Source organism: Zingiber officinale, chromosome 8A (genome assembly GCF_018446385.1).
Source record: "Zingiber officinale cultivar Zhangliang chromosome 8A, Zo_v1.1, whole genome shotgun sequence".
Taxonomy (NCBI): domain Eukaryota; kingdom Viridiplantae; phylum Streptophyta; class Magnoliopsida; order Zingiberales; family Zingiberaceae; genus Zingiber; species Zingiber officinale.
In genome coordinates this window covers 19,105,996-19,122,297 of record NC_056000.1, presented here as the reverse complement: position 1 = coordinate 19,122,297, position 16,302 = coordinate 19,105,996, and the positions used below count along the sequence as shown (strand labels likewise).

General features: G+C 40.2%; 2 protein-coding genes and 1 long non-coding RNA gene across 3 annotated transcripts; 1 reads left to right on the top strand and 2 right to left on the bottom strand.

The window, feature by feature from the left end:
• Nucleotides 1-2,628: 2,628 nt before the first annotated feature.
• On the bottom strand, nucleotides 2,629-3,343 carry LOC122007780. The gene is made up of 2 exons (XR_006119117.1): nucleotides 3,203-3,343; nucleotides 2,629-3,113 (listed from the first exon to the last, which is right to left on the bottom strand). It is a non-coding gene; the product is annotated as an uncharacterized LOC122007780 (long non-coding RNA).
• Nucleotides 3,344-6,218: 2,875 nt separating this feature from the next.
• Nucleotides 6,219-8,272, top strand: LOC122007779 (uncharacterized protein C24B11.05-like). The gene is made up of 9 exons (XM_042563308.1): nucleotides 6,219-6,415; nucleotides 6,642-6,724; nucleotides 6,828-6,893; nucleotides 6,991-7,088; nucleotides 7,173-7,210; nucleotides 7,286-7,373; nucleotides 7,473-7,745; nucleotides 7,829-7,894; nucleotides 7,978-8,272. Exons 2-9 carry the CDS (start codon nucleotides 6,658-6,660, stop codon nucleotides 8,131-8,133), a joined length of 852 nt encoding a protein of 283 aa, XP_042419242.1. The 5' UTR covers nucleotides 6,219-6,415; nucleotides 6,642-6,657; the 3' UTR covers nucleotides 8,134-8,272.
• A 478-nt stretch (nucleotides 8,273-8,750) lies between these two features.
• On the bottom strand, nucleotides 8,751-11,214 carry LOC122007778 (receptor-like cytoplasmic kinase 176). The gene is made up of 6 exons (XM_042563307.1): nucleotides 11,027-11,214; nucleotides 10,633-10,949; nucleotides 10,395-10,530; nucleotides 9,675-9,823; nucleotides 9,465-9,588; nucleotides 8,751-9,286 (listed from the first exon to the last, which is right to left on the bottom strand). The coding sequence occupies exons 1-6, from the start codon at nucleotides 11,088-11,090 to the stop codon at nucleotides 8,901-8,903; spliced, it is 1,176 nt and encodes a 391-aa protein (XP_042419241.1). The 5' UTR covers nucleotides 11,091-11,214; the 3' UTR covers nucleotides 8,751-8,900.
• Between the last annotated feature and the right edge of the window lie 5,088 nt (nucleotides 11,215-16,302).

Below are 16,302 nucleotides of genomic sequence, written 5' to 3'. Positions count from 1 at the left end.
TATGTGTAGTGATGATAAAAAAACCCTTGAAGTAGGGGTAATTAGTTTTCCAATGCACTTTCTTACGATATGCACGAGAAGCAGAAGTTCTCTGGCTTGCCATTTAATTATGTCAAACAAATACATAAGATCTTAGTGATACTCAGTTTCCTTCATTGCAATGCAGTTGTTTTCATCCATACTATGATACATTATACTGTTATTTTGTAAACGTAATATGAGACATTACAATGTCTATAATTTATCCTAGGTAGTACAATGTGATTAATTGCTGCTACAACATGACTACTAATCATATTGTACCAGTTGGAGTCAAGTAGCTGTTACAATAATGAGAAGTCAATAGCGACTATAGGGTTTAATCATGTTGTATCAATCATTAGGATTTAACTACGTTATAGCAGCTACGTGATGGTAGCTGCTACAATAAAGATAAACTTTTTTTAAACACTCTATTCCCTCAAACAAAATCTTTAATCCTCAGCCCTAAAATCATTAAACCCCATTGTAGCAGCTAGGAGACGAATCAAAACTCTAAAAATTTAAACCCTTAAACAAAACAAGAAGAATCAAATCTTTAAACCTAAAACCATACTTACAATGGAGGCAAATATTTGGATGAGAAACAAGTCTTCGCGGTGAGATTGGTTGAAAAAGACACCGTGTAGGCACCGATCTACTATGATTGAAATTCTTTTGAAATATTTATTACACGGTGAGTTTCGGAGTACAACTTTGGCCGATGAGGGTAAAAAGGTAATTACACAGTATGTTTGTGCACAATAATTGTAAAATTATAATTGGTAAGAAAAAGTTATTTGGAGATCAGCAGTAGTTACTAGGCGTTGTAGGAATTATTCTGAAGTAGCTGCTACAATGTGTAGCAACTAATCTGTACCAACTGCTACACAGTGTAGCAGCTACTTTTGAGAAGCTGCTACAGCTGTAGTAGCTTCTGACGACTAGCTGCTTCGATGTGCTACAGTAGCTGCTATAACGTGTAGCAGCTTCTGACGATTAGCTACTTCAACGTGCTACAGTAGCTGCTACAACGTGTAGCAACTTCTAACTATTTATACATTAACTGATACAACGTGTATAACCTCTTTTAATTGATCTAAATAAAAACTGAGATTGCTTTGATCTATTAATGGTCGAAAATGCAGAGTAACATCTTGTTGAGCGTAAATGAAGAAAGATCTAGTACAACGTTGTAGCAGTTAACATTCCAAATTAGCTGCTACAAGTTGTAGCAGCTACATGGATAGTTAGCTGCTACAAGGTGTAACAGTTATTTGTCGAAGTAGCTGCTACAACGCGTAGCAGCAAAGCAAAGATGTTGCAGCAACAAAAATAATTATAAACAATTTTTTACCAAATTGATATATAGCTACAAAAATATTTTTAGGAGTAATATCTGCTAGAAAATGTATCTACTAAAATAATGACTTACCAAGTGACTGCTACATGTTGTAGCAGCTACATGGACAGTTAGCTGCCCCCAGGGCGTAGCGCAGACGGTCGGCGCATGGTATCTCTGGCGTAATGGCCAGTGGTCGATTCTCAGGAACTGACGACCTGGGGTTTACCCCGCCATGCGCCTATGGCCTGTGTACCTGCATGAACCTCCCTCCATATCTGTGGGGACGGCACTAGGGGGACCGCTAAGGTAGCGGATCTACCTTTACATGGACAGTTAGTTGCTACAAGGTGTAACAGTTAACTATCGAAATAATTGCTACAACTTGTAGCAGCATTCGATGCACAAGTGGCTGCAGGCGTTTGTAGCAGGTGTCGGCTTTGCACGGCGTAGTATAAATCCTTCCTTCCATCTACGACCATCATTCCAAGTTGGCTACTACAAGTTGTAGCAGTTATATGGATAGTTAGCTGCGAAGTTACTATTGTAATGTTTAGTAGCAAAGCAAAGGTGCTGCATCAGCAAAAATAATTTTAAATAATTTTTTACCAAGTTGATATATATCAACTTAAATATTTTTAGGGGTAATATCTGTTAGAAAATGTAGTTGCTACAAAAACGACTTAGCAAATGACTGCTACACATTATAGCAACTACATGGACAGTTAGATGCTACAAGGTGTAGCAGTTAACTGTTGAAGTAGCTGCTACAACGTGTAGCAGCTACCTTTCCAAGTGGTTGCAGCCTGCAGGCATTTGTAGCAGGCACCGTCCTTACACGTTATAACATTAATCCTTCTAATATATGTTCGGATCACGGTGGAGAATAACAAATTAAAATGAAACGAATTACTATTGGGTATGAAATAGAAGGAATTAAAGATGTCGTCCTTACGATCGAAATTGGAGAGAGGTGGTAAGCACAACAGCAACTATTAGACATGGCGTTGCCGGTGAAGGAAGAGATGAGAGCTTGCAGCGCCTTTGCTTTACTTTCTCGGCAGAAGCGCGAGGTCCGACAGATGACGAAGAAGAAAAGCACAAGAGAAAGAGCGGCAAGAGAAATTTAGAAATTGAAAAATTTCACTCGTTGATGTTTTGAAAAGAAGGCCGAAGGAAAGAGAGAATAAATGAAATTTTTTTTTGTAAAGAAATTGGGTTGACAACATCACGACTACGCGTCGCTCAGAGTCGTGCACAAAGGTCGCTTAGCATATGAAATCTCTCTATATATATTCCTTAGAGAAATAGAACAATAAATATAGATGCGATGAATAAGATTTCTGCTAGAGAATTCACTCACATATTGCTATTTTAATGTTACTATTATGATATACGTAGAAGTTGCTGCGTTGCTTCATCACCAGCCCCGCCATCGATGACCGCCGCCGCGTCCGCTCTGCTCCTACGCTTGTTGTTGCCACCGCTCACATATTGCTATTTTAATGATATATTATGCATACAAGGATGTACACAATACACACACTTTAAGGGTAATCTCGCCAGCAGACGAGCATTATGATGCAGCGACGCACGATGTAGAACTTGCCGCGTTGCTTCTTCGCCAGCCCCGCCATCGATGGCCACCGCCGCGTCCGCTCTGCTCCTTCGCCTGTTGCCGCCACCGCTGTCATCGCTGGCGTCGCGTTTTCTCAGTGCAGCTTCCACTAATTATCGCGACCTCGCATGCGAGCTGAGATCGATAAATGCAACGTTCGAAGTGTATAGTAAAGTAATTACAGGGACAGGATCACAGGAGTAGTGGGTGTAGGGGTCCGATACCAGATCTAGATTTAGACGAGTGCCGTACGTAAGACTCCAAAAGGTTACAGCTACCGAGTGTTGCATGGTCTGAGGAACCATCACTGGTGGAATGGACCAGGTTCTGAAGAAGTTGAAGGAGGCCATTAAAAGATATAGGAAGGCAACCAGACCCCTACCTTACGTGTCGATATGGAGAAGGAATTAGGGTACAACGTGACTGCGAAGGCAGATGGAGGTCAGATTTAGAGAGAAACAGGGAAGAGGCGGTGGGTGGACATGCAATTAGTGCGTTCTGTTACTGGAGTTAATAATTAAGTCGAACAAATCGACTGGAAGAATTATTTCGATATATTTTTTTTAAAAAAAATAATTCATTATGTTAAATACAAAAATTAATTAATTTCAGTTAAATCTTTAAAAAATTTCAATTAACTTAATTTTCGATTAAATTAATTGTTATTTGTTGGTTTGATGTATTTATTTTTTATTAAAAAATTCAAGCAGTTAGATTAATTTAAAATTCTTAATTTATTCGATAATTCAATTTAGTTTAATTCAATTTTAAGTGAATATCATATCCTAATTCTTCCTTCACTGTAGTATTATTTTCAGATAGGGATGTAAATGAACCAAATGGTTCGCGAGTTATTCGGAGCTCGATTCGATAAAAAACTCATTCGAGTTCGTTCGTTTATCTTATCGAGCCGAGCTCGAGCTCGATTTCGAGCTTGACAGTTTTATCGAGCCTAACTCGAGTTTAAGGATATTCGACTCGTGAGCTCACGAACATGTTCGTTTATAGACTCGCGAGCCAAAAAATAAACCTTAAAACGAGCCTTAAATCGAGCCAAAAAACGAGCCTTAAACCGAGCCAAAAAATGAGCTCTAAAACTAGTCTTAAAATGAGCTTTAAAATGAGCCAAAAAACGAGCTCTAAACGAGCCCGAAAACGAGTCTGAGCTCGCTTAATGAGTTAGACTCGTTAACTTTGATAATCGAGCTTATAACGAGCCGAGCTCGAACTCTTTGCGAGCTTGATAATTCTAAAACGAGCCGAGCTCGAACCTTGTGATAAAAGTTCGATTCAAGCTCGAGCCGAGCTCGAGCCCGAATATAACTTAAACGAGCCGAGCTCGAGCTTAATACTGTTCGGTTCGGTTCGACTCATTTACATCCCTACTTTCAGAATAACCCTACTTCAAAAATGAACCATTGATTAGTTAATTAAAATCAGGATAAATAACATGTAAAATATAGTTTTGGATGTTAAAGCAATCATTTATTAAGTTCACACTACAAAATACGATTATGGATCATAAGAATCTATAAGAAATTTTGTAAATTTTTTTAATATTTGGAAAATTAATTATAGTCCTAAAGGCCTACCAAACCTGACGGGCCGAGATAACCACGTTCACGGGCCTAAAGTCTCAATTTAGCTCCTCTCTCCCATATTACAAAGAAATGAACATTTTCATGTCCCAAAATTTGAACCAAGGAGAACAAACGTGTCGCTGCATCAAATTTAGAAATCATAAAAAAAATTGTTAAGTTATCACAAATACCATTTGCAGTACATAATTAATTTTGGAAATCATAATATACAAATCCTTTAAAAACAATACAAGACACGTATGAAAATACACTCTACAGACAATTAATAGGCACCAATAATTGGAAGAATTCTTCAATGTCAGCTCACTTTGTGATCAATGATGAATACATATTTTATTCCGCGACAGGAGCGCTGCGCTGTCGCTTTATCTATACGATACCTTCCAGAGAAGAGACACAGAGAACACAACAAGTGACATGAAGAGAGAGCTTGAGATCAACTTTACGCAATAATTCCTCATCAATTGATTTCATTAAATAATCAAGCCATGTGTTTCTTTTACAAAATACACTTAATGCTGCATTATCAACATATTAATTAATCGATTAAGCCATGTCGCACGCAGAGAGCAAATTACAGAACAAAAACTAGGATCCCATTTTATCAGTACCACTCGTTCTGCTAGTGTTCAGTATTATTCAAACCCTCTCTGATATAAAACATCTTTTGGTTATCGTGGCACAGGATCAAGCCAGGACAGATTTGTCACTGACAAATAAATGGTTCTAGAAGATGGCATATCAAGCATTAATTCAAAAGATCCTGCAAGTGCACAAAGTTAAATTTATATTAATATCAGAAAAGTAAAATATCACGTGTTGAGGACCTCGATTGAAGTTGTCCCTCGATTGTGGTCCTTCGTGAGTCTCACGTGAATATCACGTGCGAATGTGGCCAAATGTGAACTCTTGGATCATTATTGTAAGCTCTTCACTGATTAATGCCATCATATCATTGATCGTTGGTGCAGCTGCAAGCTTCAATTATCGTGATCTGACTTAAAGAGAGGAACCAAGAAAGCACAAGGTTCACAAAAGGGGAAGGTACACATGGAGAAGGCGACTCTTGTCTACAAATACAATTAATGCATAGTATAATTGGAGGATGGTGCAGGGCCTCTTAAATTATTTTCCTCGAACAACTTGTTGCTTGTAAATTGTAGCTGGTAGCTTGAGTAAATTTATAATAAAATAACTTTGAAATAAAACATTTTCAATGAGGCGACTCGAACTCCAAAATTTAATATTTTCTTCACAGTTTGTGGATGTGTGTGTGGTGAGAACAGGCATGACGAAACTTGCCACCAACCTGGCGCACAATTTGGACGGTCGACGTCAAAAGTACGTCGCCCTCGTGCCGTTCAGCGACCTTCTTGTTTTTCCAGAGAGCTGTTTAAACATCGCAATACTGTCTGTCCAATTTGACCTCAACGTCTCGATGCGCCTCCACGTTGCACCGCGGATGGTCCCGTGACTTGTCGTAATCTAGATCCTTACGGGTGATCCTACCGCATCTAGACACGTGGTTGAATCGAGAATCTACAACGCAGCTTACTTGGTCTCCGCGGCTTAATTGCGTATCTTATTCTCAGTTAATCGTTGTCAATTTTGATCGAATTATCTAAATGAAGGGATTGACGCGGTTGTTAATGGCGGGTTAGGAACGACGATGCCTCGGGCTATATTAGTCGATGCATTGCCGACTCTTTTCCTTCCCCTTCGCCTTCTCCTTCGATCAAGCTGCTTCGCAGAGGATCAAAATACTTGCTTTCTTCTCCTCTTTGTTGGTCGCTAAACTTCGCATTGCTTCTTCGCGTCGTCCGCCCCTTGATTTCTGTAAGTTTCCTTCCTCCGCTTCGGTAATCGGGTCAAAAATTGGCTCTTTCTTAGCAGGATTTCGATTTCGTTTTTTTATTGACAGTCTGTGAAGATATTGGGAATGTATGTTGTGTTATGCTTGGAAAGTGATGATCGGCCTAAAAAAAGATGAAAGATTTGATGTTTTAGCTTCCTTTTTGTCAAAGTTGAGTTTTTGCTGATTTTGGTTTTATAATTTTTCAAGCTTGTGAGGTATCGATATGGAATTTGAGGGTAGGTACAAGAAGGTTCAATCTCAGGGTGGTCGATTTGATTGCCTTCTCTTTGGTGAGTCTTCGCATTTGCCTGCTTGGAGTTTTCTTTTTGTAACCTCTGAATGCAAATGAGATGTTTGTAATTTTTCCTCTGAGATCAAGCTTTATTAATGCAGATCTTGATGACACACTATATCCATTGAGTTCTGGCATGGCCGCAGAGTGCTGCAAGAACATCGGAGGTAGAGCAAACTGATGTATCTTTAATTCATTGTCTCTATGGAGTTTTCCTTCTTCTCTCATTCTTTTTTAAGAAGATCATTTCTTCATTTTTTACAGAGTATATGCTTGAAAAGCTTGGGATTGAAGAGAGCAAGATACCAGACTTGTGTAGTGTACTGTACCAGAAATATGGAACAACAATGGCTGGTCTAAGGGTACTTTCACAAAGTTGTTTTGTTCAAGTTTTGCTTAGTAGGTGTAAGCTTGTGCTAATGCAAACTTTGCTTCTTTCTTCTCAGGCCATTGGCTACAACTTCAATTATGATGATTACCACAGGTTTGAATTTGACTTGATTCTTGTCTGATAGTGTTTATAAATCAAAGACTGTTTTGATATCTTGTGGTTTAACAGCTTTGTTCATGGAAGATTACCTTATGAAACATTAAAGCCAGATCCTGTTCTAAGGCAACTCTTGTTGAGCCTTCCAATTCGCAAAGCCGTAAGTTTGCAAGACTAAGTTATTCAAAAACTCTGTTCGCAGCTAATTATCCTTTTTCATTTCACTAACAAGTTCATCTATCAATTTGCTCACACATAGATATTTACGAATGCTGATCGAGATCATGCTGCCAGAGTTCTCAAGCGGCTTGGTCTAGAGGATTGTTTTGAGGGAGTTATTTGCTTTGAGACACTGAACCAGCCATCCTCTTCCTCTGGGGAAGAGACCTCAAGCAACATCTTTGACATAGTCGGTTACTTATCGAAACCTGACCCTGCAGTTGATCAACCAAAAACACCAATGCTGTGCAAACCATCCGTAGAAGCCATGGAGCAAGCTCTCAGAATAGCAAATATTGACCCCCAAAGAACTGTGAGATACACAAGCTGGATGCCATGATCTCTCATCTTCAGCATGAATTTAGTTAATTGTGCTAAAATAAAAATCTTTTGCAGGTTTTCTTTGATGACAGCGCGCGGAATATTCAATCTGCAAAAGCAATCGGACTCCACACTGTCTTGGTAAATATTCAAAAATTTGCTTCTTGTTGTGGACTATATCAAGCAAACAGTTTATGATATCAATGAGCCATTGGTGGATTTAGGTTGGCACTTCACAGAGAGTCAAAGGCGCAGACCATGCTTTAGAAAGCATCCACAACGTAAGGGAAGCATTGCCTGAGCTCTGGGAGGAGGCCGAGAAATCCAGCAACATTCGACCGTCGAACAATGTCACTATGGAGACCTCTGTGACTGCCTAAGCTAATTCTTCTACCTTGTCGTTGGCTTTGTTCATATATTTCCTTTTCTTTCTTGTTAGATGGCTCTTATTCCACGATCATGTATTTCCTACAATGCCTGCAATATTCCACGATCATTTTCATCAGAAACTTCAGAGTATTCTCCTCTTGAGCCTTCCTGAAAATAATGTTTGGTGAAGCCATTAACATTTTGCTTGACTTCAAAGGGAAGAATGAGAGTTGAAAACAATTAAAATAAAGAGAGAAATGCTCCGATCTTAATGGACCAAAGAACAACAATTATAGTCAAATCAAAGTTGGATTAATTAATTGATAAACAGCCCATTGGAGTGCACGTCTTAGTCTGTCTCTGAAAAATCAGCGCTCCCTTTCAGGTCATCAATTTCCTTGAATTGCCCCATAAAAAAAAAACGTGTTGGAGTCCACGAGCTAATTCAATAATCAATCTGCTGAGAGGAAGTGAGACCAAAGTACATTTTTCTGTAATGCTCAAGCAGTTCCGTTTCAATGGCGTTGCAAACACTGGAGTGCGAGCAGAAAGGCCAGTGAAGGTCAAGATGCTAGACACCAATGTGCTCAACAAGCTTAACTTGATGCAAGCTAGACTAGAACACAACTTGAGAATGAAAAATAATAAATATACACACTAAAATTCTTAGAATGAATCCATTCTAGAACAGAAAGGGATGAACAACAACAACACAATGTACAACACACAACACACTCGTAAGTTGCTAAATGTAAAACACTGTATGAGTTCCATCTTTTCACTTCCCGTGAGGCATTTTTGTGCTTCCTCTATAGCTGCTCAACTTCTGTTTGGTTTTAGGACTCCTCCCTATGTCTTTAGCATCCTGAAACTGCTCTAAAGCAGTGACAACTTGATCCATCGTTGGCCTTTGCTTTGCTTCCATGGATAGGCACTGGAGCGCAAGAAGTGCCGTTTTCCGAGCTCCTGACGGCGAGTACTGCCCTTCCAATTTGGGATCCAAGATGTTCATAGTACTTCGCTTGCTCGCAAGCAAAGGCTTCGCCCACTCTACCAAATAGTGTTGTCCTGCCGGCCGGTTCTTGTCGATTGCACGCCGTCCCGTCAGCATTTCGAGAAGAACAACTCCGAAGCTAAACACATCGCTCCTAGAAGTCAAGTGACCTGTTAGAAGAAGAGTGAATCAATAAGTTGGAACATCTCTTAAGAACATACTCAAGCATGAACATCTCTTAAGAATAGGGACGGTGAGGAACAAGATATGTCGGAAATTCTTAAACTGATTGAAAGTATTGTGACTAGTTCTGCAAAAATTTAAGATAACAAAGGTGAAGCAAACTACCAGTTGCTAGATACTCCGGCGCAGCATAACCATATGTACCCATCACCCTCGTAGATACATGGCTTTTGTCCCCGGTCGGACCATCTTTCGCCAATCCAAAATCAGAAAGCTTTGCGTTGTACTTCTGCACAACAATACAAGGCACAAAGATTAGCATTCAAAGTGAGTGAAAACACATTCAAATGGAAGGGACCGTAATGAACTACACACCGAATCAAGAAGCACATTGGAGGTTTTAAAATCGCGGTAAATGACTTCCGCCTTGCCTTTGTCACTATGCAGAAAAGCAAGTCCTTTTGCAGCTCCAAGAGCGACCTTCATGCGAAGATTCCATGAGAGTGGCTGATAGTATGAACTCCCTGTATTGTAGAAGAGAGTTTTTAACCTCTTGTACTTAATTTACTCTTAGGAAACAGTCAGAAAAAAAAAAGCAATGGAAATGAGATTTATCCAATAAAAAAAGTGGGATTTTATCATTGATTCATCATCAAAAAATGATGTAAAACGAGCCATGAACCTTTATCTACACCAAAAGATCACTTTCAAGTCCGGATATTGGACGATGAGGCAGGCTCATAGGTGAATCCAAACTCAAGGTCGAATTGCAGAACACTGTGGCTCACTGCGATAGAACACCAAACACTGGCTTGATTCAGTAACCGACCGATATAACTCCAACCCGTGAGTAACAATTCCGACAAATGAGACTCTTGTATTGCTCCGTTCGAAAAAAGGAACAACATTCTGAGACTATTGATGAGTTTGAAAGGAGGAAAAGCTAAAAGAAGGATTGCGAAAGAACATTGCCACTGCAGGAATAGCTATTTCTACGAACAAAACAAAAACAAGCAGGCACAAGACTTCAGGAACACAAGCATGAGGAATGAGACTAGAATTGCAATAGCATAGATCACAGAGACAGAGACTTACTCCGGAAAAAATGATTCTCCAAGCTGCCTCTCGGCATAAACTCATACACCAGAAGCCTTTGTTCATCCTCCAGGCAGTATCCGATAAGCTTTACGAGGTTTGGGTGCGACAGCTGACCCAAGAAATTAATCTCAGCCTACAAGAGTTACGTTGAATTTGTTTTTAATTTACGTCGCAGTTAAAATCCAACCACCATGTTCAGTGTTAATGAAGTTTGAAGGAAGGAACTGCCACTCACCAACCACTCCCTGTGACCCTGAAACCCTTCCTGGTTCAGTTTCTTCACGGCAATGACCATTCCAGTCCCAGGCTTGGCTGCTGCAAGCGTGTTCTCATCAATCCAACCCTTGAACACAGAGCCAAAGCCTCCCTCTCCGAGAACACTGTCCGGCCGGAAGTTCCTCGTTGCGGTTCTGAGATCATTGAAGCTGAAGCTCTTCAGGTTCGAAGACGACAAGATCTCGCCCTCGGTCCGAGACAAAGAGGAAGCAGAGATGATCCTGCTGCTGGAACTGCTCGACACATTAGCTTTCCTAGTGCCATGTTTTAAGTCACCTACAAGAAAAGACATTATGATCCTACAAGAATTTTCTCAAATGCTCAGAAGCCAGAAAAAAGGTGAAGTTTAGTACCGGAACTGAAGGCTGCATCGGCGGGGCTCTCCGCCTTGATTTGTTTAGCCCAGCAATTTCCCATGAAGATCTCTGAGCTCTGTCAAGTTACTCAGCTCTTTTTAATCTGACTTAGTGACAATATAACAGTGGCCAAAGAGAGGGAGAGGCTTAATTAATAGCAGAAGCTGTGGACCTACTCAGCAACTAGTTCAACTTGATTAAAAGGGAGGAGAATGAACAGGGAATGACGTGGGCCATTTGGTTTCATCTGTATAAAATCTAAAGTGATGGCCATGATTAAGTAGCATCACGAGATTGAGCTGAGGCATCTAGATATCAAATCTATTGTACTAGATTTTGTTGAAGGAGGCCTGGTTCATTGCATCAGTAGTCCAAGCTAACATCTTTTAGCAGAAAGCTACTGCAGCTAACTAACTTCTTAAAGTTGCACCACAAAAAAACCTAAAGTAAAATTTTTAGAAGACACCTTTTTTCAAACAAAAAATCACTAGAGTTATTAAGGTGATTTGGTGATACTATCTTGATGGATCTAAATATATCAGAGGCTGAAATTCATCATTTTATCCCCAACTTTGGATGCCAGAGCTTACAAGGTTCCAAAACTGCGTTGGACTTTGTCAGAAGTGGAGGCCAGGTCTCATTTGAAACAGTGAGTTGGTTTGAACTATCCTCCGTCTGCATGCGATGCAGTTTGGCTGACGTTGACTCTTGTAGCAGAGTGCAAGTTATACCTTATAATATGGAGAGCTTTCGATTCATGGAGACTCCATGACAGAGGGAGTTGACCACAACTTGGACGATGCATTGTGGAGATATGGTTGGGGAAGAGAAGCGAGGACATAGCATGTGGATGCCTTTTGGCCAAAGGCATCTGGTTAATCACAAGAATATTTTGGCATTCGAAAAGAGGTCCAAGGATCTTTGTCTAGGCGACTGCATGTAGTTCTTCAGCCTTCGGGACAATTGAGACAAGTCAAACCTCATGCATAATGTTCTGTACGATTTACAAGGCAACTCTCGGAGTAAGATTAAGTTGGTTTGGGTGAGGTAAAGTTATTATTATTATTATTATTATAGGATAAGAGTTTGAATATCAGTAAAGTGAAAAAAAAAAGTTTTTTTATACTAGTCAATTATAGATTTTCAATTTTCCTCCTTATAAATGGTCATGATCGATCATATGGGATCGTTGGATGATGAATTTTACATATTACTATCATATACTATTTATAAGGCGATGAAATTGAAAGTCCAATCAGGAAGATGGGTAAATTGATATAATTTTAACAACGAGTCATGTCATTACAGTCATGCTCGTTTGGACAATATTATTGTTGATCCTATCTGAAGGTGGAGAAGATGACATGCTGGGTAGGTGACTCTAATGTTGACCGTGTAAAGACTCTAAGCTGGCAAAAAATGACTCTGAGCAATCCTACGTGTCAAAAAAAATGTTAGCAACCGGGCCAGGGAGGGGATTCTCGGCGTAGGTACTCCGACGCTCAAGTTAGTGATCGATTTAAGCTGTAAATAGTAGTAAACAGTGAATGCGTAATGTAGCTTGTGTATAGCGTTTGCTTATGTAAGCGTACATGTACCTGTAAATGGAGACTCTCTTTTATAGTGATTGTTTGTCTATGCATGAATCTCAAAGCGTTTCTGAAAAAGGACAAATCATAAAGTTGCTTTGACACCTTTCCCAAAATGGACCCACAAACTTTGTGTTTGACAAAGTGGAAGCTTCAAAGTACAGCTTACATATGGAATATTCTCTATCATCCATGACACAAAATGCTAAAAAGGAATGTCAGGTCGTTGGGTTGAGGGCCTTTAATATGGTTAGCTGGCAAACCGACGAGCCCCTTCCATAGTCTGATCGACTGTCGCTCATAGGAACGACTAGGTTAGATTTGATAAATGTTGTCGGGGACTCATCCTTCATTCAACCGTGCCAGTCAGACCAAGTGTCCAGTTTGTTTGATCGGACCATAGGTACAATCGACTAGATTACTCAGTCGAAATAGTTAACCGCGCTATCCCTAGTTGATGAAGAGGACCTGGCTCTGGATGGTACTGACTTGGCTTAGAGTTTCATCAATACTGAGGGACTCAGTGTCCAACCGATACAAAGGTCCGATCAAATAACCTCTTGGCCTAAATGATCGACTGCACTAGCTTGAGTGTTGACCACTCCTTAACTTTAACTACTATGTCAGCTAGCCTCCTGGACTTTGACCCGACTCGAGGGTCCTATCTTATTCGTCATATCACAAGTCTCCCCTTCAAATCTAGTCGAAAGAGGCGCAGGTTTGACTGACTAGACACTTGTGTTTGTTTGTGTTCTTTATCCTATAATTAGACGCCCACTCTTTTGTTCCGACTCCTGACACTAACTAATGTTATACTTAGTTGATGGTGTTTCTCGCATCTCGTATTTCCTGATCGGACGCTCATTCTTTGTACCATTGCTTGGCTTGAGCTGACGTTGCTCTGACACCTAGGAAACATGGGCACGTTATGTTGGTGATGGAAACACTAGCTAATCAAACTTATATTTTGATACTTGGCAAAGGTTCAAAGTTAAGTTGTGTTGTGATCTAATAAGTCTAACTAAGTGTGCAGAAAAATTCTAAGTGATCTTAGATAAGGTGAAAATCCTAGTTGAGGCTAGACAAAGAAGTCCTATTGGGCATTAGGCAGGAGAAAAGTCTTAGTTGTGACTAGTTAATAAAGTCCTGGTCCATGAGACTGAGCAAAGTCTTGGCAAGTTGAGGACATCGGATGAAATCCTAGGATCGAGGACACTAGATGGAAGTCAGGGTGACTGGATACTCGCGGGGAGATCTAGAGCAGTGCGAGACTGACCAAATGCTCATGGGGAGGCTTACACTATAAGAGTAATAGTGATCTTTCATTTGAGAGAAGGATTGTTGGAATTCAATCAAAGTCTCACATTAGAAAATTTTGAAAAAGATCATAGATTTAAAAGGATGTAAGATATTTTCATTGGAATGAGACCTTTTGGGTAGAGCCCAAGAGCAAAGTCATGAGGGTTCAGACCCAAAGTGGGCAATATCATGTCATTATGGAGATATATGAATATCCTTTTAAACTCATGATCTTTTCTAAATCTTTCCAATATAGGACTTTAATTGAATCTTAACACGTCATTTAATAATTAATATTTGATATGATGAGCATGCCTTTTATCATAAGCTTACTTATTGTCTCACATCCTCATAAATACAACCTATGCCTTGTTGTCATGTGTCACATACTTGTGATAAGGAATATCTGATGTGATAGGTGACTATTGAGATTTGATGTAACTGTTGGCAGTTTAAATTCAACGATATAGATTGAACCTCTCTCCTCCATCTTCTTGATCGCACGGTTGTGAGTGGCCATCACTAGAATTTTTAAGGTTCACCCATTTTAAAGTTTTCTCAATCATCTTCTTCTTCGCCTTCTCCTTTCTGCTATCGTCGGTGATTCTCCAAGCTTTCTATTCTCATCATAAGTTCATTTTCTTCCGTCCTTCATTTAAATTTCTTCCTCTTTCATGGCTTCCAATCCCCTTATCATTATTCATGGGCTCTACACCTCTACCGCCTCTAACTTCAATGGCGGTGAGGTGGACCAGATGCATCTCATCTATCACTTCCCTCCCGACCATCACATCATTATCCCATCTTGGCATGACCTCCCTAATCTTCCTCTGGCTGACTATCTTACTTTCTTTAAAGACCAGCTCTTTACCGGCCTTGGTTTTTTCCTTTCACTATTTTTTCTCAAAAGTTTATTCTTACTTTCATATCCCTTTGCAACAACTAGCATCTAATTTCATTAGGTTACTATACGAGATTATTGTACTGTTCCATCTGTATCAAGTCCCACTACACCCCAAGTTTTCCACTATTTTTATTACCCGAAGAAGTCCGAGCCGGGCATCTTCATCTTCCAAACTCGAGTGGGTGCGATGTTTTTCCATAAGATGTCTTCATCCAATAAAGGATGAAAGTCTCACTACTTCTATCTTCGATCGGCCCCTCCAATGCCCTTCCCAACCAGGTGTCAAATGGAATTGCTCAACCCTCCCAAGTTGGCTATGTATCGATGGGAGCTGGTCTACCTCACAGCGTCCACTCAGCTATCTGATCTGAAATACCACATCCACAAGTTGCTAACTGAGGGTGTATTGTACATGTTTAGATTGATTCCAATCCGAGTCCGATTGTTCGATAGCTTTCGTAAGGAATTCAACCTCCTTTGGTTGTTGAATCTAACTGATTTCCTTTTCTGTTTTACAACCAAAACTATGTGGAAAGCTTTATTGAGTAACTCCATGAAGCTAGTAGATGAGGAGATGAACGCTCGTTGAGAAGCTGAGCTGGAGAGCCATGGGCTTATGCCAATTGACCAGGACAAGGAGTCGATCGGCAAAGACGAAGTTTGCCGAGTTACGGAGAGTGATGCAACCACGAACACTAAGGAGTTACCACCCCCTCGATTGTCTTTATTGCCAATGGTGATCCCCTCTGAGTCTGCTACTTTTGATGGGCCTTTGATTCACCGCCAGCGACATAAGAGACATTGATCGGCTACACCCGCATAACAAATGCCCACTAAAACTCCATCTGCTCTCTAGTCATCCGAGTGAGGAGAGGCTTCTATCCCTATCTTTTCAGAAGTTGGAGTTGTTGGTGCAATCAACCTCTCAGATTTTAATGTCCGACAAATATGTTTAATAGAGCTTGATCAAGGAAAGTCCTAGTCGCGGCTAGACAAGGGTGAGAAGTCAATTGAGTGACTAGTCCTAACTTAGATTTGACAAGGGAAGTCCTAGTTGCGATTAGGCAAGGAAAATCTCAGCGGATAGTGGAAGTCATGTAAAAGAATTTGGTAAGTCTGGAGGACCCGATATCTAATCCTTGGTGGGTCGATCCAATGTTGAGTCCTGGTAAGTGAAGCCAGGTGGAGAAAACCCTAGAGGGAGATAACTCTAGGTTCTGGTGAGTGAAGCCATATGAAGAAAATCCTAGGAGGAGGTAACCTTAGGTAAAGAGAAGTCTTGGAGAAGTGAACTCCAAGCAAAGTTGATTGGATGTTTTTCGGTCAACCGCACACGGTAGATCAGACCAGCAAATCTAGGTAAATCTAGGTTTAGTTTTACTATAGTATTTTGTATTACCATTATTATTGTTAGCTAATTTAGTATTACAGAAAAAGTCTTAGCGGGTCAATTGATCAGACACTGAGCAGAGAAAGTCTAA